Genomic DNA, 24,128 nt, shown 5'->3' with positions numbered 1-24,128 from the left:
AGGAACCAGCTGAATTTTGGATCATTTATGGGCAGGCTAGTTGTACACAAGTCAATTCATCCATCAACTTGTGTATAACCAGCCTGTTAGATATTTCCCAAATGATCGGTGCTGCTGGCTGCAGCTGGCAACACTGATCATTGTATTCTGATGCTGGGGAAGGCTTTCCCCATCCACCTTGAATGTGTGGATGGGGGATTCGGCCCATTTTTTTTCCTTCAACCCGCAGGTTGTACAAAAAAAAAAAAATGAATGAATGGCCAACTTTAGTCATCCGCCTCTGGAACTCTGCCAGCATTTGAACCTATTGCAGCATTTCCAGTCCTGTAATGCTGTGGTTTGAAATGCATAGATATCGGATCAGTCATCTTTCTGGGAAACACATGACCAGTGTGAGAAAGGAAATCTCAATGACCTTCTAATAGATGAGTAGATAAAGGAGGTGCAGTTTTCAGAGTACGACCTTGCATGTAAGTGCTTTCATACTAAGGCTCTCTCACATGCCTGCATTAGAAACCTTTGTCATGCTGCAACTTATATACGATTTGCAGCAAAATACACTTTACATAGAATTCAGTAGTAGCAGGCCTGTCGGAAACCCGACAGGCAAACCAAGCAATTGCCTGGGGCCCCCGAACTGGCCAGGGGCCCCAGCAGGGAGGGCCCTTGCCGCACCACTGCTTCCTGCAGTCCGGTCGGCCGTGTACCATAACCGCGCGGTACAGGAGAATCAGGTTCCTGTTCCCGGCCGGACTGACAGGAAGTGCACACACTGTGTGTTCACTTCCTCTCAGTCCGGCCCCGGGAACAGCAAACTGAATGCCCTGTACCGCGCGGTTATGGTACATGGCTGACCGGACTGCAGGAGGAAGCAGCGGCAGGGGCCCTCCCTGCTTTTGCTTGGGGTCCCCTAATATCTTCAAACGGCCCTGAGTAGCACATATAAAACATGTCTAAAATGCACATTCGATACACTGCACTGAGGCCTAAAACATTACAACCATTCAGGCTTTGATGTGATGGTATTAAAATATATTTTACAATTTGTGAGTCCAGCCTTGGTAGATGTTGGAGAATTAAACCCCTTGACATTCTCTGCGTTTGGGTTCCTGGACCTACTTACCAACAGTGACCTTTGTGAGGGGTTCCCACTCTCTCCGATTGGATATTTTATTGTTTTTTTTACTATAGAACAGTATTTCTCAACCTTCTTTCAGCCATGGCACCCCTTGAAAGTATCCAAATTATTGAGATATCACACTAAAATATGGGGTCATCTGTCAGGCCTCGTACACACGACCGAGTTTCTCGGCAAAAACCAGCAAGGAACTTGCTGGGAGATATTTTTTTGCAGAGGAAACCGGTCGTGTGAACATTTTCGTTGAGGAAACTGTCGAGAAACTCGACGAGCCAAAAAGAGAGCAAGTTCTCTATTTCCTCAAGGGGAATGGAAAAACTTGCCTTGTCGAGTTCCTCGACAGCCTAACAAGGAACTCGACGAGGAAAACGATGTGTTTCGCCCGTTGAGTTCCTCGGTCGTGTGTACGAGGCTTCACATCACAATCTGCCCTTTAACATCAGAGTCTTCAGTCCCCCCTATTCTTTCACATCCCCCTTATTTTCACATCAGAGTTCTTTCCCCTCCCCCGTTCACATTAAAGTCCTTAGTCTCCCTCTATCACATCAAAGTTGTCAGCCCTACTTTCTGATCTTCACAACTGCATGGTTATGGCAGTATGGCAGTGAGTGGAAGGCAAAACAGGTCTAAACGGATGTGGACTTTCTGAATACTGGGACTGCCCTCAACTCTGCCAGCCCTGGATTATAGTATTACGTGTTTTTATGGTGCTGGACAATGGAAACGCATGGTGCTGTGCAAAAATACCAGACTTAGCATGGCACTCCTGACAACAACAGATGGCATACTACTATGATAGTATATTACTATGGTGCTGGAACAAGCCAAAAGTGGGCAGCAACATCTTTTAGTCCCAGATGGAATGGAACATGGGGCACATAGCAATTATGGCAGCCAATTGTTGGTATATGCAAGACATAAAAAAATCCAAAGTCTGATTTATTCCACCAGATCATATCTATAATTAAAATATCACTTTTGGGTAGACTGACCCTTTGACACTGCTGAACCACCAACTGGAGCGGGCTGTATATCTCTTTACAAATATATGTGTAAGGCCTCGTACACACGACCGGTCGTGTGTACATTTTTCATCGAGGAAACTGTCGAGGAACTCGACGAGCAAAAAAGAGAGCAAGTTCTCTTTTTCCTCGACGGGAGTCTCAATTTGCTCGTCGAGTTCCTCGTCGGGCTGGTTTTCGACGAGAAACTCGAGCGTGTGTATGCTAAGGAACCCGCGCTTACTCAGAATAAAGTATGAGACGGGAGTAAAAGTTGCATTTGTAATGGAGATAACACATTTTTCAAGCTGTAACTGACTGTAAAGTGCAAATCGTCTCTTCCCAAACTTTTACTTAACACGCAAACTCATGAGATTAGCAAAAGCAGCCCCAAGAGTTGTGCAAGTGGAATCGAACTTCCCCTGCAGTTGTATGTGTTGTACTTCACCGCGTTTGAGAACAAGGAGATTTTGTCTTGACCATGTGTATGCAAAGCAAGCTTGTCGAGTTCCTCGACAAGCCTAACAAGGAACTTGACGAGGAAAACGATGTGTTTCGCCCGGCGAGTTCCTCGGTCGTGTGTACGAGGCCTCAGGATTTTATCTTTTACCTAAAAGTCTTAGGCCTCGTACACACGACCGAGTTTCTCGGCAAAAACCAGCAAGAAACCTGCTGTTTGTTTTTTTTTTGCCGAGGAAACCGGTCATGTGTACATTTTTCGACGAGGAAACTGTCGAGGAACTCGACAAGCCAAAAAGAGAGCATGTTCTCTTTTTCCTCGATGGGAATGGAGAAAATTGGCTTGTCGAGTTCCTCGACAGCCTAACAAGGAACTCGACGAGCAAAACTATGTGTTTCGCCCGTCGAGTTCCTCGGTCGTGTGTACGAGGCTCCAGGCCTCGTACACACGACCGAGAATGTCGTCGTAAAAGAAATGTTGTTTTCCTCGACGAGAATCTTGTCAAGATTTCCTTGCATACACACTGTCGAGACAAAATCTCGTAGTTTCTCAAATGCGGTGACGTACAACATGTACGACGGCACTATAAAGGGGAAGTTCGATTCCACTGGCGCCACCCTTGGGGCTGCTTTTGCTAATCTCATGTTACTGTGTGTTGAGTAAAAGTTTGGTGAGAGACGATTCGCACTTTTCAGTCTGTTACAGCGTGACGAATGTGCTATCTCCATTACGAACGCTACTTTTACCGAAGGTGCGCTCCCATCTCATACTTTATTCTGAGAATGCCCGGGTTTCTAAGCATACACATGAACGTGTTTCTCGTCATAAACAAGCCCGACGAGAAACATGACGAGGAAATTGAGACTCCCGGCGAGAAAAAAGAGAGCATGTTCTCTTTTTTTCTTGTCGAGATCCAAGACAGTTTTCTCGACGTAAAAAACATACACACGCCTTTATCTGGGTCCCAAAAACCACATGGCACTCTCTTTTAATTTGAAGACTTTTTTCTAAGGACCCAGTCTGGAGCTGTTACATATTTGTGAGTTGCTTGTATCCAATAAAAATCTCCACACCTATTTGGCATACTTACCTATAACAGAGTCCAGCATCCCACCACCTCGTGACTCTGTAAGAAGGTAGTGCCATGAAAGAGAGTAATACAGAAAAGATGAAGGCTTAGCTCAACAGTCAAATATGCCAACAAGGCTTTGTTTTTCCAAGTGCTGAGAGTTATGTGCATGGGACCATGAAACAATGACATCTTTTAGAGGCGAATAATGTAAGCTTCCCAGACTAAACAGAGCTTAAAATTTTAAATCCTAGTTAACAAGCTAGTGGAAGTTACTGTATAAACTGTATTATACCTCTAAATGTATATGTGTATAAATACAGTATATATAAATATATATATATATACACATGTCATATGGCATGAAGCCTCTGTGACACCATAGTGGTACAAAAACATTAGTGTGTTCATCTTCTCATGACACTGAAAGCACTCGCATCAGCCAGATGGTTATAACAAATATGCATGTACTGTGCTTATTTAATATCCTTTTGCTGAACACAAGACTAATAATGAGCTTGGGGAAAAGCCAAGAGGAGCTAGGAACTATTGCTTTGACAGAACACTGGATGGAGAATGTATATTAACAAATTGTTAGTACAATTAGCAGGTCATCTAGGGACACTGCAAGTGCATTAGAATGCATAGGCGTGTGCAGGTGGTGTGCCTGGGCACACCCTAATCACCGCTTGAGGTGCAGATTCCCCTTGCTGATATTGCACCAATGCTCCCGAAAATAAAAATTGTAAAAAATAAAAAGATTAAAATAATAAAAATAAAAAGCTACTGACACTGTCCACGGCCCTACTGACACCAACCTCTGCTCTACTAACAAGTCCACTGCTCTACTGACACCATCCATGTTTTAATACATTTGGGGTGCACACTCTAATGCAATATGCTGCGCACACCTATGTTAGAATGCAAGGCCTCCCCAAAATGATTAAGTACCCCCCCTTGTATATAGCATTTCCTATTATATCATTGATGGTAGGGTGCATACACTATATATATATATATATATATGTATATATATATATATATATATATATATATATTATATACACACACACACAATGCTTTGTCTTCTAGAAAAACAACACTTGAAGTAGTTTGATCTCGACAGAATCCATCAAGAAACTTGGTGGCAGAGCTTTTTTGACGAGGAAAACGGTCGTGTGTATGTTTGTCATCGAGAAAACTGTCGTGGAACTCGAGAAAAAAAGAGAACAAGTTCTCTTTTTCCTCGTCGGAAGTCTCAATTTCCTCGTCGTGTTCCTCATCGGGCTGGTTTTCGACGAGAAACACGTTTGTGTGTATGCTTTGAAACCCGCACATGCTCAGAAGAGTGGCGCCAGTGGAATCAAACTTCCCCTTTATAGTGCCGTCGTACATGTTGTACGTCACCGCGTTTGAGAACGACGAGATTTTGTCTTGACAGTGTGTACGCAAAGAAAGCTTGTCAAGATTTTCGACAAGCCTAACAAGGAACTCGTCGAGGAAAACGATGTTTCATTTACGACAAATTCCTCGGTCGTGTGTACGAGGCCTGAGTGAATTCCCTAGCAGTGTGGGTCTGGGTGCCTTGCCTTGGAGTAGCCTTGTGTACTGCTAAATTATTAACTTGCTCTGCTGCAGAACTCATTAAGTAAGCTGAGGTACTCTGTTCCACAGTGGTTTTTGTTAAACTGAATATGCAAAGTTGTAAACATAGCCAAAGCAGACCATGCAACTGCTATGGGACCCAGGCGCACGGTAGGGGGTCCATAGCTGCCTAGTTTCAAAAAATAAGTCATGCTGGAAGCAATATAGTTTGGCAAATATATTTAGGTAAATTGAATATAGTATATATAGTTTGGGTACCTTTATAAGAATGCTAGGAAGTAAATAGAGACAGAAAGTAGAGATGTAGTAGGGTGGTGGGGGGTTGTCCTCTCATAGGTTCTGCAATAGGGTTCCTTCATACATGCTGTTACACCCCTGTAAGCAGGGCTGGACTGGGACAACAATTTGGCCCTGGACTTCATCCAGACTGGCCCACTTTGACAGGTCTCTCCCATGGCGGCAGTAAAACTCCCGCCCCCCCCCCCACCGAGCCATCCAAGCCCCCTCTCCCCCTTCACTAGCCACTAGCCTTTCTACTTTATTAGAGGGGGGCGGCGGTCCGCTGTCACTGAAGCCGGCCCACTGAGCCATCGGCCCACCAGGAAACTCCCTGTAGTCCCAATGGCCAGTCCATCCCTGCCTGTAAGTACAGCAGTAACTGTGTGTGTATTAATGAGATTTACATTGTAATTCGTTTTAATCATAATCAACATTTTTCTTTCTAGTTTAAATCCCACAGAAACTATCCATGTAGTATTTTCATCTTGTGGAGGCTCACTGAAGACTATAAGGTAATAGTTAAAGAAAAAAAAAGACATTGCACATGCAATAACTATGCATGCATCAACAACTATCGCTAATCACTTTAGGGTGAATGGGCCCTAAAAGTTTTTTAGCTAGCATGCCAAACATGTGATTTTCTTCAAAACTGTTAGCAGCATGATACCTTAGTGCTTAGTAAGGTTGCCTTTCAGTTAATGTTATTTTTTTCTGGCTCTCTCCTGTCTGTTTTGCAGATTAGTTGAATGCAGATTTCAGGCAGAACACATTAAGAAGCTCTGCGGTTTTGTGCAAAGTAGCGATAATGTGACACAGCTGAAGTGAGTATCTAATTTTCCATTCATTCTGCTACAGAATACTTTCCTTCTCTTCTAAAGCTGTTTTAAAAAGTTTTTTTTTTCACTCTGTTTTTTATGTCTTCAAGCAGTCTCTCTCAACTTTTTTTTACCCCAAAGGAATCCCTTAAATAATTTTCAAGGTCTCAAGAAACCCTTACTAAAAAACAATTCATTGGGGGCCTATGGGAAGAGTGTCCCTTACGTTGGTGGTCAGTAGGAAGAATGCAATCCTTAATTAAAGTGATGGTCAGAATGCCACCATCGCAGATATCTAAAAAGATAAATTGGTGTCATGCTGTTGGCTTTCTCAAGTAAAGTTGGTCCAGGAACTATGCAGGCACTATCATATTGGGGAACAATCAACCGCAGCTCAAAAAACACCCTAGCAACCTTTGAAGGAACCATAGGGTTCCCTGAACCCTGGTTGAGAATGGTCATCTTAAAGTATATCTGTAATCAAAAGTTTTTTTTTTCGTTTTGAATAGTATAGGGAAGAGTAAGAACCTCTGTTCAGGGCTTTATTGAATAGATTTTCTCAAACTTCCTGTTATGGGGACAACCTTTTTACCAGATGGGAAATGTGGGAAAATTTGCAACAGGAAAAACACTTTTGTGTGTTTTTCTGTTGGAGAATTTACTTCCTGCTTAGTAAAAGGTTATCCCCAGGACAGAACGTGAAAAGAATCTCCCTAACTGAGCTACAGATAGCAGGCATGTTAACTCTTCTCCATGCTATTCAAAGCTAGAGAAAAAATGTCTATATATATATATCTATATATATATATATATATATAGACATACATCTATATATCTATCTATATATATATCTATATATATATATATATATATATATATATATATATATATATATATATATATCTATATATATATAGATATATATATATAGATATATATATATAGATATATATATATAGATAGATAGATAGATAGATAGATAGATAGATAGATAGATAGATAGATAGATAGATAGATAGATAGATGAAAAATACATTCCATGAACAATAAATAAACATCATGCAAAGCAAAATGTAGGTAAATGGTAATAAGGTAAATGAAGATAGGAAATTTTAAGTGCACAAAGAAAGAACAGTAAACCATTACAGCCGCCATTTAATTATCTAGGGTCAGATTGCCAAAAAATATTAAAAGGGTTGTAAAGGTTCATTTTTTATTTTCTAAATAGGTTCCTTTAACCTCCCTGGCGGTATGATTATTTCAGAAAAAAGGTGCTGAAAGCGGTACCATTATTTGCAAGGAAATTTGGCGTTTTATAATGTAGGCCTGTAATTCTTAGGAATAACTCACTTAAATCTGACCAAACAAGAGTCTAGTAGGCATCCCGGGTATGATTTTTTAAAAAAAACAAAATTATAAATTATAATATAATAAATAATTATAAATAATTATAACAAATAATAATATAATTATAATAAAAATTATTCAATAATGTAATCAACTCAAAATCACTGAAATTCGCTCAGTTGCAGAATTGTCGCTGTCATTACTTTTATTTTTTTATGACGAATTTCCCCACAAATCGCTATCTCACAATTCTGCAAGTGATTATAATTTATTATCGCTGTTTTCTAGCTGCTCTAAAACCATTTTTGACATAAAGGGACACTTTTGGTTGCTATGGACAATCTACAGTTTGCAGGCAGAAAGAACAGTTTTTATTATATAAAATGACATGTAGGGCACTGGGCAGACCACTAGGGACAAGGGGGGGGTGTATTTTTTACATACAGTACTGTAATCTATAAGATTACAGTATACTGTATGTAATGTGTTTGTTTATGTTTTTGAATTTGGCGTCGTTCTCCTCTCCTGTGCGTCGTAACGTCGCAGGGAACAGAGATCGGCAGCACACAGAGGCACTGTGTGAATCGAGCGAGGTCCCGCTCGCTCACACAGCGCGGTGGCATCGCTGGATCCAGGGACAAGGTAAGTAAACCAAGCCTGTGGATTCAGCGAGGCGAGCCCGAGTCTGACTCGGGGTTACCGATCGTAGCCCAAAAATCTCACCCCGAGTCCGACTCGGGAATACTGCCAGGGGGGTTAAGCTAGTGCATTGTTGGTTCACTTACCTTTTCCTTCCATTTCCCTTCTAAATGTTTTTTTTCTTTGTTTTCTTTGTCTGAATTTCTCACTTCCTGTTCCTCCTCAGTAAGCTGTTCTGGTTGACTAACCCCCATGTATGATGGGGGCAAGCTTTCTGAGGACAAAAACAGGAAGTGAGAAATTCAGAATTTTTTTTTAGAAGGGAAATGGAAGGAAAAGGTTAGTGAACCAACAATGCACTAGCTTAAAGGGGTTGTAAAGACAAAAATATTTTCCTCTTAAATTAAAGTCTGACAGTAGCTGATAAAGTAAAAAGTAATGTTTTGCATTATAACTAGTTTGATACCTGTTGAAATCGAGCTGTTTTATTCACCTTCGTCACTCCTGAATCGTTATTCTCACTGACTTCCTGGTTTGCGGTGCGCATTCATTCTTGCTACATCACGGCCTAATGGGAACTACAGTTCCCATTAGGCTTAGCCTCCATGCCTGTGAGGGATAAGAGAGCATCTTCACGCAGGGCTGTAGTCATAGGGAGGGGGTGAGCACATTCTGCTTTCCACCATGCAAAACGGCTCAGATGCTGGTGGAAAGCAAGAAGAGGAGAGACAGGAAATGGCATTTTCAAACCTGGATTACTGTATTTTGGAGGTCAAAAGGAAAAACGAGGTAAGTGATATTTAAATGCTCTTGCTTACAGCAATCAATTGATCTAATAAAAAACGAACCTTTAGTGTTCCTTTAACCCTCCTGGCGGTATCCCCGAGCGTGACTCGGGGTTGATTTTTTCGACCAAAATCGGTAACCCCGAGTCACGCTCGGGGTAGCTATGCAGAGCCTGCAGCGCGCGCTGGCTTACCTTCTCCTGGATCCAGCGATGCCACCGCGCTGTGTGAGAGAGCGGGACCTCGCTCGATTCACACAGCGTCCTCCTGTCCCGTCGATCTCCGTTCCCTGCGACGTTACGTCGCACGGGAGCGGAGATCGGTGCCAAATTCAAAAAAGTAAACAAACACTATACATACAGTATACTGTAATCTTATAGATTACAGTACTGTATGTAAAAAAAACACACACCCTTTGTCCCTAGTGGTCTGCCCAGTGTCCTACATGTACTTTTATATAATAAAAACCTTTTTTTCTGCCTGCAAACTGTATATTGTCCATAGCAACCAAAAGTGCCCCTTTATGTCAAAAATGGTTTTAGATCAGCTAGAAAACAGCGATAATAAATTATAATCACTTGCAGAATTGTGCGATAGCGATTTGTGGGGAAATTCATCATAAAAAAAAAAAAATAATGACAGCAACAATTCTGCAACTGAGCAAATTTCAGTGATTTTGATTTGATTACATTATTGAATAATTTTTATTAGAATTATATTATTATTTGTTATAATTATTTATAATTATTTATTATATTATAATTTATAATTTTGTTTTTAAAAAAAATGTCATACCCTGGATGCCTATTAGACTCTTGTTTGGTCAGATTTAAGTGAGTTATTCCTAAAAATTACAGGCCTACAGTATAAAACGCCAAATTTCCTTGCAAATAATGGTACCGCTTTCAGCATGTTTTTTCTGAAAGAATCATACCGCCAGGGAGGTTAAAGGAACCTATTTAGAAAATAAAAAACAAACCTTTACAACCCTTTTAAGCTTTTTTTTGGTATAGATAAATAATATTGTATACTAAACAATTTGTACTTTTGTGTATTATTTATTTTTATGATCCAGTATCAATATCCAAATCAATATGTATGTTTTTTGCTTTAAGATTAAAGAACAACAATATTTCTGTGCAAGGTGTAAGTGATGTTTTACTGGCCATGTCCCAAATGCCTCATGAGTCTAAAATAAGGTACGTTAAGAAATTGTTTGAGATTTAAATGCTGTGGGAATTATTTACTATGTTTACTTTGTTAAGTGCGTGTTTATTTCAAAAAGTGAATGCTTTCTTCGTTTAGGGAATAGGGTGCATTTGTGTTCACTTCAATCATCCAATCATGGGCAAGCAAAAATCTTTTATTTATTTTTCTTTGTGCATACAGATGAAACTCGAAAAATTTGAATATCGTGCAAAAGTTCATTTATTTCACTAATGCAACTTAAAAGGTGAAACTAATATATGTAAACAATAAAAGCAACAATCAGCCCACAAATAATACAGTTAAACTAAAAATATTGCAAGCTGAACACAAAAAAAGGTAATCACGACCTCAAATGTAGCAAATAAAAAAAATATGTAAGTGCAGCGCAATATATGAGATGGACTCATTACATTCAAAGCAAGATAGTTCAAGTCGTGATTTGTCAATATTGTGATGATTATGGCTCAGGCCTCGTACACACGACCAAAAAACTTGTTGTAAAAGAAACATTGTTTTCCTCGACGAGTTCCTTGTCAGGCTTGTCGAGAATCTTGACAAGCTTTCTTTGCGTACACACTGTCAAGACAAAATCTCATTGTTCTGAAACGCGGTGACGTACAACACGTACAGCGGCACTATAAATAGGAAGTTCGATTCCACTGGCGCCTACCTTGGGGCTGCTTTTGCTAATCTCATGTTACTGCGTGTTAAGTAAAAGTTTGATGAGAGACGATTCACGCTTTTCAGTCTGTTACAGCGTGACAAATGTGCTATCTCCATTACAAGCGCTACTTTTACCGAAGGCGCGCTCCCATCTCATACTTTATTCTGAGCATGCGCGGGTTTCTAAGCATACACACGAACGTGTTTCTCGTCGTAAACCAGCCCGACGAGGAACACGACGAAGAAATTGAGACTCCCGACGAGAAAAAAGAGAACTTGTTCTCTTTTTTTCCCGTCGAGATTCACGACAGTTTTCTCGACGAAAAACATACACACAACTTTTTTCCTTTGCAAAAAAGCTCTGCCACCAAGTTTCTTGATGGATTTTGTGGAGGAAAATGGTCGCGTGTACGAGGCCTGACAGCTCATGAAAACCCCAAATCCTCTATCTTAGAAAATTTGAATATTACATGCAATCAGTAAAACAAGGATTGTACATAGAACAATATCGGACCTCTGAAAAGTAGAAAAATGCTTATGTACTCAGTACTTGGTTTGGGCCCCTTTTGCAGTAATTACTGCCTCAATGCGGCGTGGCATGGAAACTATCAGCCTGTGGCACTGCAGAGGTGTTATGGAAGACCAGGATGCTTCAATAGCGGCCTTCAGCTCTTCTGAATTGTTCGGTCTCATGTCTCTCATCTTTCTCTTGGCAATGCCCCATAGATTCTCTATGGGGTTCAGGTCAGGCGAGTTTGCTGGCCAATCAAGCACAGTAATCCCACGGTCATTGAACAAGGTTTTGGTGCTTTTGGCAGTGTGGGCAGGTGCCAAGTCCTGCTGGAAAATTAAGTCAACATCCCCATAGAGCTTGTCTGCGGAAGGAAGCATGAAGTGCTCCAAAATCTCCTGGTAGACGGCTGCGTTGACCCCAGACTTCATGAAGCACAGTGGACCAACACCAGCAGATGACACGGCTCCCCAAATCAACACCGACTGTGGAAACTTCACACTGGACTTCAAGCATCGTGCAGTGTATTCTTCCTCCATACTCTGGGTCCTTGGTTTCCAAATGAGATGCAAAATTTGCTCTCATCAGAAAAGAGGACTTTGGAACACTGAGCAACAGCCCAGGTGTGTTTTTCTTTAGCCCAGGTAAGACGCTTCTGACGTTGTTTGTTTTTCAGGAGTGGCTTGACAAGAGGAATACGACATTTGAAGCCCATGTCCAGGATCCGTCTGTGTGTGGTGGCTCTTGATGCACTGACTCCAGCCTCAGTCCACTCCTTGTGAAAGTCCCCAACACTTTTGAATGGCTTTTTCCTGACAATCCTGTCCAGGCTGCGGTTCATCCCTGCTGCTTGTGCACCTTTTTCTTCCACACTTTTCCCTTCCACATAATTTTCTATTAACATGCTTTGATACAGCACTTTGGGAACATCCAACTTCTTTTGCAATTACCTTTTGAGGCTTTCCCTCCTTATGGAGGGTGTCAATGATGGTTTTCTGAACAAATATCAGGTCAGCAGTCTTTCCCACGATTGTGATTCCTACTGAACCAGACTGAGAGACCACTTAAAGGCTCAGGAACCATTTGCAGGTGTTATGACTTAAGTAGCTGATTAGAGTGGGACACTTTGAGCATAGAATATTGCATCTTTTCACAATATTTTAATTTTCTGAGATTGTGGATTTGGGGTTTTCATGAGCTGTAAGCCATAATCATCACCATTATGACAAATCACGGCTTGAACTATCTTGCTTTGCATGAGTCTATCTCATATATTAGTTTCACCTTTTAGGTTGCATTAGTTAAAATAAATGAACTTTTGCTCGATATTCAAATTTTTCGAGTTTCACCTGTAGTTGGGTATTTGGTTTTATATTTATTTACTAAGCTAAGTGAGCATGAACTTTGCACTTTCTTACTTTAGTAAATCAGCCAAAGTATGAACAGATGCCCACAACCTAAACGGTTACTGCCTTATATTTTTTATATTTTGTTGATTCATGTGTGCCTACTGGCTGATTGGTCTTACTTACCGAATTTATCGGCGTATACCGCGCACTTTTTTGCCCTTAAAATCAGGGCAAAATCATCGTGGGTGCGCGATATACGGAGATACCCGCTTCCCGCGCCGTGTTTGAACCACTGCGCCGACATATACCGAGCGCAGTACACTCGGGTATACTCGGGCAGGCTCGGCTTCTCTCGCGGTCACGTCCTGTGCGTCCTTTACACGAGAAAAGCCAAGCCTGTCCGAGTATACCCGAGTGTACTGCGCTCGGTATATGTCGGCGGAGTGCTTCAAACACAGCGCGGGAAGCGGGGATCGGCTGAAGAACACAGCGGGGAGGACACCACGATGGCCGCAGAAGAACGCCGGACCGGACAAGGCCGCCGATGGACACGATGGACGCCGGGCAAGACACAGACGAGGGGCATCCAAACTGTAAGTATTTTTTCTTCTAGGTTGGGGGCGCGCTGGGGCGCGTAATAGGAAGATAGATACGGTACATATTCTTAATTCATATTTATTTATTTTTTTATTATATGGCATTATTGGCTATACTTCCATGCTCACTGTACATATACAAATATTTCACAGATCAAATGCTAAAATGTTCATATCAAGGTTTAAAATGAGTAGCTAAAAGGGTAAAATGAATTCATCATATATGTTCCATAAATTCATGACGTCTTTTTGTAAAAGTAGTCCAAATGTGAATCACATTTTACTTATGCATTTAATACATATTGGGAGAATATTGGTTTATCACTAATAGCTATCCTTACAATAGAATGTTCAATCAGCAAACTTACTGAATGACGGTGATAAGGACAGAAAAAAGGTTAAATAACAAACTAGCTAGTAAATGTATTATCTAACAATCAGTGTAATCAGGTCCATAGGCTTCCACTGTGATAAGAGGAGCAAAATATCCAACATCTGTATTGCGCTACTGAGCCTGCTGCGTCCACATACATTTATGATTATAATCTATACATAGAAAAAAGGCTTCTTACCTTTATATCTAAAGGCAAAAAAAAAAAAAAAAAATTGGGTTGTTTTGTAGGGATGATTAGAAATTTATAGAGAAAAATTTACTTTTTGGGCACTGATTAAAAAAGTGAAAAAATATTTAATATTACACAAAATAATACAAAAATTACATTTAATGCATCCTAAATGGATACACAAGGAAATACTATAAACAAAAGGACTACGTGTTAGGCCAAATATCGATACTTAATAATAGTGAATTTTGCTTGTTGCGGGGAAATACATAATGAAGATGCCCACTACAGGAATGAAGAAGGATTATCTCTTTGGTAAGTATCCACAAAGTTCTTGAAACATTTAAAATGAGCTCAACATGTTTCGCGATTAGAGAGATCGCTTCCTCAGGAGCTTCTAAAGTTTAACTAGTAGCCGACCGCGCACCGTCATTATACGGCGGCAGGTCGGCTCTCCTGGGCGAGAGCCCGTAGCTATACGTCCTATCGTATAGCCGCCACTAGGGTGCGCGTGCGCGCCGCCGGAGGCGCGCGCGCGCGCTCCCCGCTCGCCCCCGACTCCCGTGCGTGTGCCCGGCGGGCGCGATCGCCGCCGGGCACACACGATCGCTCGGTACAGAGCGGGGAACGGGAGCTGTGTGTGTAAACACACAGCTCTCGTTCCTGTCAGCAGGGGAAATGCTGATTTTCTGTTCATACAATGTATGAACAGAAAATCAGTGTTTCCCCTCGTGAGGCCACCCCCCCCCCCCACAGTAAGAACACACCCAGGCATACTTAACCCCTTCCCCGCCCCCTAGTGTTAACCCCTTCACTGCCAGTGGCATTTTTATAGTAATCTAATGCATTTTTATAGCACTGATCGCTATAAAAATGCCAATGGTCCCAAAAATGTGTCAAAAATGTCCGAAGTGTCCGCCATAATGTCGCAATACCGAAAAAAAAAATCGCTGATCGCCGCCATTACTAGTAAAAAAAATATTAATAAAAATGCCATAAAAATACCCCCTATTTTGTAAACGCTATAACTTTTGCGCAAACCAATCAATAAACGCTTATTGCGATTTTTTTTACGAAAAATATGTAGAAGAATACGTATCGGCCTAAACTGAGGAAAAAAAATGTTTTTTTATATATTTTTGGGGGATATTTATTACAGCAAAAAGTAAAAAATATTCATTTTTTTCAAAATTGTCGCTCTATTTTTGTTTATAGCGCAAAAAATAAAAAACGCAGAGGTGATCAAATACCACCAAAAGAAAGCTCTATTTGTGGGAAAAAAAGGACGCCAATTTTGTTTGGGAGCCACGTCGCACGACCGCGCAATTGTCTGTTAAAGCGACGCAGTCCCGAATCGCAAAAAGTACTCTGGTCTTTAGGCAGCAATATGGTCCGGGGGGTAAGTGGTTAAGGAAAAAACTATTTTAATATACATGAAACTACAATACATGCCTAAAAAGCTGTGGTGTCAATGGCATTGATATACATAGAGACTCACCAAAATGTTTTTTTTGCTGTTATTGGAAAATATCCTGTGCAGTCGTCCTTGTTTTGTAGGGAGTTAAACCCCCCCCCCCCCATCCTCCATCTTCCCTACACCCATTTTTTGTAGTGCCAACACAACATCTAACACTTAAAATTTCCAGACCCCTTTCCCCCCACAAACCTCCTGTACCCCTGTCTTTTCACCTCACCCACCTTCTATAGGTTTAGACCTCATATTGTCTAAATCTCCTACCTCCTATCCCCCCCCCCCCCCCCATTCCCTTTTCGAAATCTCAACCTCCCCACCCTAATGACCCCCCCTGACTTCCTCACCCACAACCATGTTTTACAGACACACTCATAAGCTATCAGACCTACCCCTAGCTACCTATGTCACATGAACACTATAGACTCTAAAAAAAAAAACGAGACAATACATAAGAAGAGAAGGCGGCTGGCTTATGACAGGCTAACACACTGCTGAAAGGCAAATGTGAGTGTTATTTTATACCTTTGTATTCCACATACCTATTTTATACCTTTGTATGCCACATTGTTATACTTACCTAAATCAAAATAGGAAAAAGGTCTTGGGAGCTAACACAGATAGTCACTTAAAATATCTGTGTATATATATATATATATATATATATATATATATATGCAATTTTTTTCAGCTGCTGGCACTGATCATAGTCCCAAATAATTGTGTTAAAGAATTAATTAAACCAATGTGCCACACTATACTCTGCACTCAAAATAAACTAATACAACGTATTTTATCCAGTGCTTAATATAGATCAAAAAGTGGATAATGCATAATAATAATAATAATACCGTATTTATCAGCGTATACCACGCACTTTTTTCCCCTTAAAATAAGGGGAAAATCGTGGGTGCGCGATATACGCCGATACCTGCTTCCCGCGCTGAGTTTGAACTGCGCCGCCGACATATACCGAGCGCAGTACACTCGGGTACATTCGGCCAGGCTCGGCTTTGCTCGCGGTCACGCTCTGTGACGCCTTTATGCGGAAGAAGCCGAGCGTAGCCGAGCGTACCGGAGTGTACTGCGCTCGGTATATGTCAGCGGCGGTGTTCAAACACATCGTGGGAAGCGGGGATTCGACTCAGAGACAGCGCGGGAGGACACCACCGAGGCCGCAGACGGACGCCGGACCGGACAAGGCCGCTGATGGACGCCGGGCAAGACACCGACGAGGGGCATTCAAACTGTAAGTATTTATTTTTTCTGAAATTTCCCATTCCGGGTTGGGGGTGCGCGCAATACTAGTAATTATAATAAAGTGCTGATGTGCTAACAATGCAGGCCAAAAATAAATACACTTATACAGTAATACCTCGGCATGTGAGTAACGCGGTTTACGAGCGTTTCGCAATACAAGCTATTATTTAAAAAAAATCCTGACTTGTTTTTCGAGCGTTGTCTCGCTAGACGAGCAGGATTCAAGCCTCTGGGGTGTGCAGTACCGCATTTGGCCAGATATGCGGGGGCACTGGTGACACTTATAGCTGCTCCGAGCCATTCGGAAACACTCTGTTCCCGAGCGTCTCCGAGCGGTCTCCGAGTGTTTCGGCGCCCCCACCTCTGGCCACATGCGGTACTGCATACAATAGAAGTTACCCCTAGGAGAAGCCCAGCCAATTGAGCTCAGGCTGGACTTCTCCTTTAAGTTCTGCCTGATACAGAGTGGTACGCTATAAGCACCTTAAATTTGTAAGCACTATGTAGCCTATGTTTCATATATGCACCAAGGATACTTCTACTAAACAGTTCGGGATCCTGCAGAGCCCATACATCACAGAGCCCAGGGGTGGTTCAACAGTGTTGTTAGACCAAACTTAATTTTGCGGTCACACGCCCTGAGGCGAGGATAATCACAAAGGTGGGGGGAACAAGATTGCTGACACTTTGGATAAGTTTGGAGCACCATCACAAGGATTCAACTTAAGGGACCAGTGAGGATGCGCCGTGTGACTCGCGCATGCGCACTAGGGAACCGTGCAGTGAAGCCGCAACACTTCACTTCCTGATTCCCTCACCGAGGATGTCGGTGGGGGCAGCCGAGAGACGATCGATTGCTCGGCTTCGGCTGCCAACATCGCGGGCAACCTGGACAGGTAAGTGTCCATTTATTAAAAGTCAGCAGCTGCAGTATGTGTAGCTGCTGGCTTTTAATATTTTTTTAGGTGGACCTCCGCTTTAAGGACATTTATTGATGGACTTATGTTATTGAGCAATTAAGCACACTTAAGGGAGTGAATACTATATATAAGTGTATTTTTTTTTGGTTTGCATTCTTAGCATGTGATCTCTTTTGATCTATATTAGTCACTGGATAAAATACATTGTATAGGTTTATTTAATTTGCAGAGTATAGCGTGGCACATTGATTTAATTAAATGTTATACTTACCTGCTCTGTGCAGTGATTTTGCACAGAGAAGTCTGGATCCTCCTCTTCTCTGGTCCCCCGCCGTCAGTCCTGGCCCCTCCGTCCTGCTGGGTGCCCCCAGAGCAAGTAGCTTTCTCTGGGGCACCCAAGCATGCGTGCTCCCAAGCTCCAGCTTTGTATGTCCATTCATACACAAAGCTGCGGCTCGACCTCACCCCCTCTGTCTCCTGATTGGCTCACTGGCTGTGATTCATAGCTGTGGAAGCCAATGGCTCCGGTTGCTGCCAAAAGCTAATCAGGAGTGCAAGAGCCAAAGCTCTTGTGGACATCGCTGGATCAAGAGAGACCTTAGGTAAGTATTAGGGGTTGCTGGGGGGGCTGCTGGACACAGAAGGTTTTTTACCTTTATGCACAGAATACATGAAGGTAAAAAAAACTTGTGCCTTTACAACCACTTTAACTGGTTGTGCTATGAAAGTGTGTCTGAGCTTGTATCCCTGAGTGACTGATTGAAAATAAGAGAACACAGAGGAGTATGGAGACACAGATCTTGGCATTGTTTATAACAAAAGCTCAGACTGACCCGCACAGTGTTTGAGTCAAAGCATCTGGTGAGTGTCGTGGTGCTGGGGGGGGGGGGAGTTGTGGAATCACAGGAGAGCACGGTTTTGAACAGCACTACCTCTTGCATGATTAATAGTGGAACACAGTTTGAGGTTTCTGGACATACCACTATCAACTCTGTTGGAATTTAGGACATATGTTGGATTGCTATATGGACATTTTAGTGTTTATATTTTAATTGTGCAATATACCGTATTTGCCGGCGTATAAGATGACTGGGCGTATAAGACGACCCCCTAATTTTTCAGCTAAAATGTTGGTTTTGGGATATACTCACCATATAAGGCGACCCCTCACTGTGCCATTATTACATGCCTTGCTGTGCCATTATTACATGCCTTGCTGTGCCATTATTACATGCCTTGCTGTGCCATTATAACATGCCTTGCTGTGCCATTATAACATGCCTTGCTGTGCCATTATTACATGCCTTGCTGTGCCATTATTACATGCCTTGCTGTGCCATTATTACATGCCTTGCTGTGCCATTATTACATGCCTTGCTGTGCCATTATTACATGCCTTGCTGTGCCATTATAACATGCCTTGCTGTGCTATTATTACATGCCTTGCTGTGCCATTATTACATGCCTTGCTGTGCCATTATTACATGCCTTGCTGTGCCATTATTACATGCCTTGCTGTGCCATTATAACATGCCTTGCTGTGCCATTATAACATGCCTTGCTGTGCCATTATAACATGCCTCGCTGTGCCATTATTACATGCCTTGCTGTGCCATTATAACATGCCTTGCTGTGCCATTATAACATGCCTTGCTGTGCCATTATAACATGCCTCCCTGTGCCATTATTACATGCCTTGCTGTGCCATTATTACATGCCTTGCTGTGCCATTATAACATGCCTTGCTGTGCCATTATAACATGCCTTGCTGTGCCATTATAACATGCCTCGCTGTGCCATTATTACATGCCTTGCTGTGCCATTATAACATGCCTTGCTGTGCCATTATAACATGCCTTGCTGTGCCATTATAACATGCCTCCCTGTGCCATTATTACATGCCTTGCTGTGCCATTATTACATGCCTCGCTGTGCCATTATTACATGCCTTGCTGTGCCATTATAACATGCCTCGCTGTGCAGTTATTACATGCCTCACTGTGCCATTCCATTCCCTACCTTCTCCTGTTTGCAGCGTACAGACGGCGGCCATCCATTATTCAAAAGCTGCGCCTCCTTCACAGGCTGTTCCGTGATAGGCGGAACACTAATTTTCCCAGCAGAGCCTCTGTTCAGTGTTCCGCCTATCACGGATGTCCTCTCGTCCGAGACCGAGGCCGAGTCTGAGGAGGAGGTGCGGCTTTTGAATAATGGATGGCTGCCGTCTGACACACAGGTACACGGCGTATAAGACGACCCCCGACTTTTGGGGCATTATTTTGGATGCAAAAGGTCGTCTTATACGCCGGAAAATACGGTATGTTTCTTTTTTGGTATTTAAAAATTGGTGATTTCGATTTTTTATGACACATTTACACTGGGGATAATAATTGATATCCACACATACACTTTTATATTCAGTTTTTACACTTGTGTTTATAACACTGGTATATTTATGGTTTTGCAGTAGGGTCATCACTATTGACACAGATACATCTTTGGCGCAGTGATTTTAGTTAATAGAATACATAACTCTGAAGCTGATTCTCACATTCTCATATTGTCCAGTATTATTATAATTGCATATATTATTACCATTGCCTTTTGCAACTTATGTTGTAATTACAGTTGAATAACCTGTCATACATTCTTCAAAGCTGTAAATATAATTGTTGTGGGAAAAAAAATGTCATCAATATATTTCTACCATCTGTGTCTCATTATGGAGATTTCCCCTCATTTCTTGTCCTGAAGACCCAGCTGGAAGTGAGAGGATATCTTTACAATGTGAGGGATATCCCCTCTTAGACAGTTGTCACAAGGACACCTAGTGACAATGGCAATCAGGACAATTAAAACAAACCACCAGTAGACAGTAGTTCTAATCCCACCAAATTCTATCCAAATGTAACAAAGTGTTGCCTTTAGTAATGCTTTAAGAAAATTATTTATTTTATATCAAGCACATTCCTTTATGTGACATTAAAAAGATTATTGATGCATTTTCATTATATTTCAGCTAGAAGGTAAAAAGGACTATATGTAAAGTGTTACCCGTATTTATCGGGGTATTGCGCGCACCCCTAATTTTGACCCCATTTTTCCTGTAAAAAAATGTTATTTCATTTTACTACTTACAGTTTTGGTGTCTTGCCCGGCGTCCATCGGCGGCCTCGTCCGGTCCGGCGTCCGTCTGCGGCCTCGGTGGTGTCTTCCCGGCTTCTCCCGCGCTGTCTTCATGTCGAATCCCCGCTTCCCGCACACAGTTTGAAGCCTCCGCCGACGTATACCGAGCGCAGTACACTTGCGTATATTCGGCCAGGCTCGGCTTCTCACGCATAAACGTCACAGAGCGTGACTACAAGTGAAGCTGAGCCTGGCCAAATGTACCTGAGTGTACTGCGCTCGGTATATTGCAGCGCAGGCATTCAAACTAGGCGCGGGTATCGGCGTATATCGCGCACCCACGATTTTGCCCTGATTTTCAGGGCAAAAAAGTGCGCGATATACGCCGATAAATACGGTACTTATCTATGCAGCTCAGAGCTGATCCAAAGCTTTTTTGTTGTTAGTCTCATTCTTTCATTCTTCATCACCATCCACTTAAAATAAAATTAAATGTGTCAGGCCTCATACACACGACCGTTTTCCTCGACAGAATCCATCAAGAAACTTGGTGACAGAGCTTTTTTGCCGATGAAAACGGTTGTGTGTATGTTTTTCATCGAGAAAACTGTCGAGGAACTCGATGAGAAAAAAAGAGAACAAGTCCTCTTTTTCCTCGATAGGAGTCTCAATTTCCTCGTCGTGTTCCTCGTCGGGCTGGTTTTCAATGAGAAACGCGAGCGTGTGTATGCTAAGAAACCCGCGCATGCTCAGAATAAAGTATGAGATGGGAGCGCACCTTCGGTAAAAGTAGCGTTTGTAATGGAGATAGCACATTTGTCACGCTGTAACAGTCTGAAAAGTGCAAATCATCTCTTACCAAACTATTACTTTTTTTTTTTTTCTTTTAAAGTGTATTTTGTGCGTGTACTCGAGAGAGGAGCCGGACTTGGGAGTAGGCAGGCCTCCCCCAGAGGCAATCTGCCACCTTTCTCCATGGCCCGGGTGGCAATGGTGGGTGTGTGAGGGGGTCCTCCCACACAGCCCGCCCTACCTGCTCTGCTTTGAAGCCCAACGGGGCAGAGGGACTCCCTATAAGGGAGCGAGAGGATCTAGCCCGCTCAACCAGCCCCGTTAGTCCTTCGCCTCTCTTTTCAGAGACCGCATGGTCAAAGTACGTGCATGTTAACCCAATTTCGAGTGCGTGTAAGTGTGGTGTTTTTTTGTGGGAGGGGGGTGGGCAGGCTTACCTCGCATAGCACACCCACCGGGAGCCAGGCTGAGACCACCAAACTCAATTCACATGTAGCTGAGACCGGGATTCGAACCCCTAGCTGCAGAGGTGAATGGCTCAAAAGCAGCCCCAAGGGTTGTGCCAGTGGAATCGAACTTCCCCTGCCGTTGTTTGTGTTGTACGTCACCGCGTTTGAGAACGAGGAGATTTGGTCTTGACCGTGTGTACGCAAAGCAAGTTGTCAAGTTTCTCCACAAGCCTGACAAGGAACTCGTCGAGGAAAACGATGTTTCATTTATGACGAGTTCCTCGGTCGTGTGTACGAGGCCTAAGGTAAAGGGTTAAAGAGACCCTGTCTGCATCAAGCTTTTCACCCAAGATTTCAACTCTGACCCCCACAGCAATATTTCTAAAGCCATATTTTTAAGCAATGTAGTCTTTCATTTGGAGCTGAATAATCTACCTATCCTTGTGTAAGGTCCAGTAGGGGAACCTAAAAATGACCACTACCTTCATTTTACATAATTTAGTTTACCCTTTTGCTTCTTAGAAGGACAGACTTTACATCTAATGTGACCTGTAGATAGGTAACTGACGAGCAGGTTTTATCTAATAGTCATGTGCTTTCAGTATTGAAGAACTTTGGATGGAAGGAGAGAATTTCAATTCACTTGTCCTGCTGACTACACAGACCCTCACACATATGAAAACTTTAAGGTAAGTTCAAGTTAGCCTCCACCTCAAATTAAAATACTTATTAAAAAAAAAAAAGAAAAGAAAATACATTCAAAACAGCCCAATATTACTGTATTACAATGCATTATCCTTAAAGCTCATATTGTGCAACTGGGGTTTAAATCCAATGGTAAAAACAAGCCTTTAGAATTTTCAGTGACTTGGTACTATAGTGGGATCAGAATGCAGCCTTGGCATATTTTACCTTCTAGTGTGCAGCCCTGTACATAATCAAGGCTTGCAATGCCCAGGGATCAGTCATTTTTATATACTTGCATTAATGTCAAGCATCTGCAAGTTTCCCCAAAGTTTAAAATATGCACTTACCTTTTCTTTAACAAGAACCTGTGCTTTGCACATGGAGGGGAAAGCAACAGGCCCACATAACTCCCTCCTTCCCCAGCTTCTCATACCTTCCTTCCTCTGCCATTCTGTTAACACATTCTAAGTGGTGAGGATACCCTATATAACAGGAGTGTCCAAAGTTTTTTCAAAGAGGGCCAGATTTGATGAAGTGAACATGTGTGAGGTCCCGACCATTTTGCCTGACATTTTTTGAACCATTAAAATTAAATGCAAATTGACTAATACATTGCCCAACAAGAATTCGCTTGCCTTTGTGGCTGTGTGTGATGAAGAGTCTAAGGATGAGCTTGGGCGTGTTATATGGATATACCGTATTTATTGGCATATAACACACATCTTCACTTTAAGAGGGAAGTTTCAGGAAAAAATACAATTTTAAATAAAGAACTGTGAAGCAAAATAAGGGTCAGTGCCCATCAATGCAGCCTAATCAGTGCCCATCTGCAGCCTCACCATCAACATGCATGCATCCTCATTATCGATATGCATTCAGCCTCACCATCGATATGCATGCAGCCTCACCATCACCATGCATGCAGCCTCACCATTGCCATGAATGCAGCCTCACCATTGCCATCTGTGCAGGCTGATCGATGCCCATCTGCAGCCTCGGAGGGGACAGGGAGGGGGGCAGGACAAGCACTAACAGATTACATACAGGAGAATCTCCTGTTTATGCGGCGGCCTCTTTAATACAAAGTCCCGCCTCCTATGATAAGAAGGAACAGTGGTCCAATGGCGGCCGAGGAGACAGGACTTCCAATTACAGAGGCCGCCGAGTAAACAGGAGATTCTCACTGTATGTAATCTGATAGCACTCGTCCCACCCCCTCCGAGGATGCCAGAACTGAACGATACATACCCTCAAACAAATCCCCGAGCGCCACTCTGGGATTCGTTGGGGGCCACAAAAGTTATATATATCCAAATCACCAGTGGGGCCGCATTAAACCAGAACGAGGGCCACAATTGGCCCGCGGGCCGGACTTTGGACATGCCTGCTATATA

At 42.4% G+C, this 24,128-nt stretch overlaps 1 protein-coding gene across 1 annotated transcript in view; it reads left to right on the top strand.

Annotated features, from left to right (window-relative positions):
• The window catches only part of NLRC5 (NLR family CARD domain containing 5), a 186,265-nt gene that overhangs the window by 96,708 nt on the left and 65,429 nt on the right, over positions 1 to 24,128 (top strand). The window contains exons 26-29 of the mRNA XM_040329168.1: positions 5,999 to 6,064; positions 6,290 to 6,373; positions 10,254 to 10,337; positions 22,650 to 22,736. Coding sequence (XP_040185102.1) covers positions 5,999 to 6,064; positions 6,290 to 6,373; positions 10,254 to 10,337; positions 22,650 to 22,736 — 321 coding nt within the window. The remainder of the gene's footprint in view (positions 1 to 5,998; positions 6,065 to 6,289; positions 6,374 to 10,253; positions 10,338 to 22,649; positions 22,737 to 24,128) is intronic.

This window comes from Rana temporaria, chromosome 11, assembly GCF_905171775.1.
Source record: "Rana temporaria chromosome 11, aRanTem1.1, whole genome shotgun sequence".
NCBI classification, from domain to species: Eukaryota; Metazoa; Chordata; class Amphibia; order Anura; family Ranidae; genus Rana; species Rana temporaria.
Note: the sequence above shows the minus strand (reverse complement) of the source record. Positions and strands in the feature narration are given on the sequence as shown.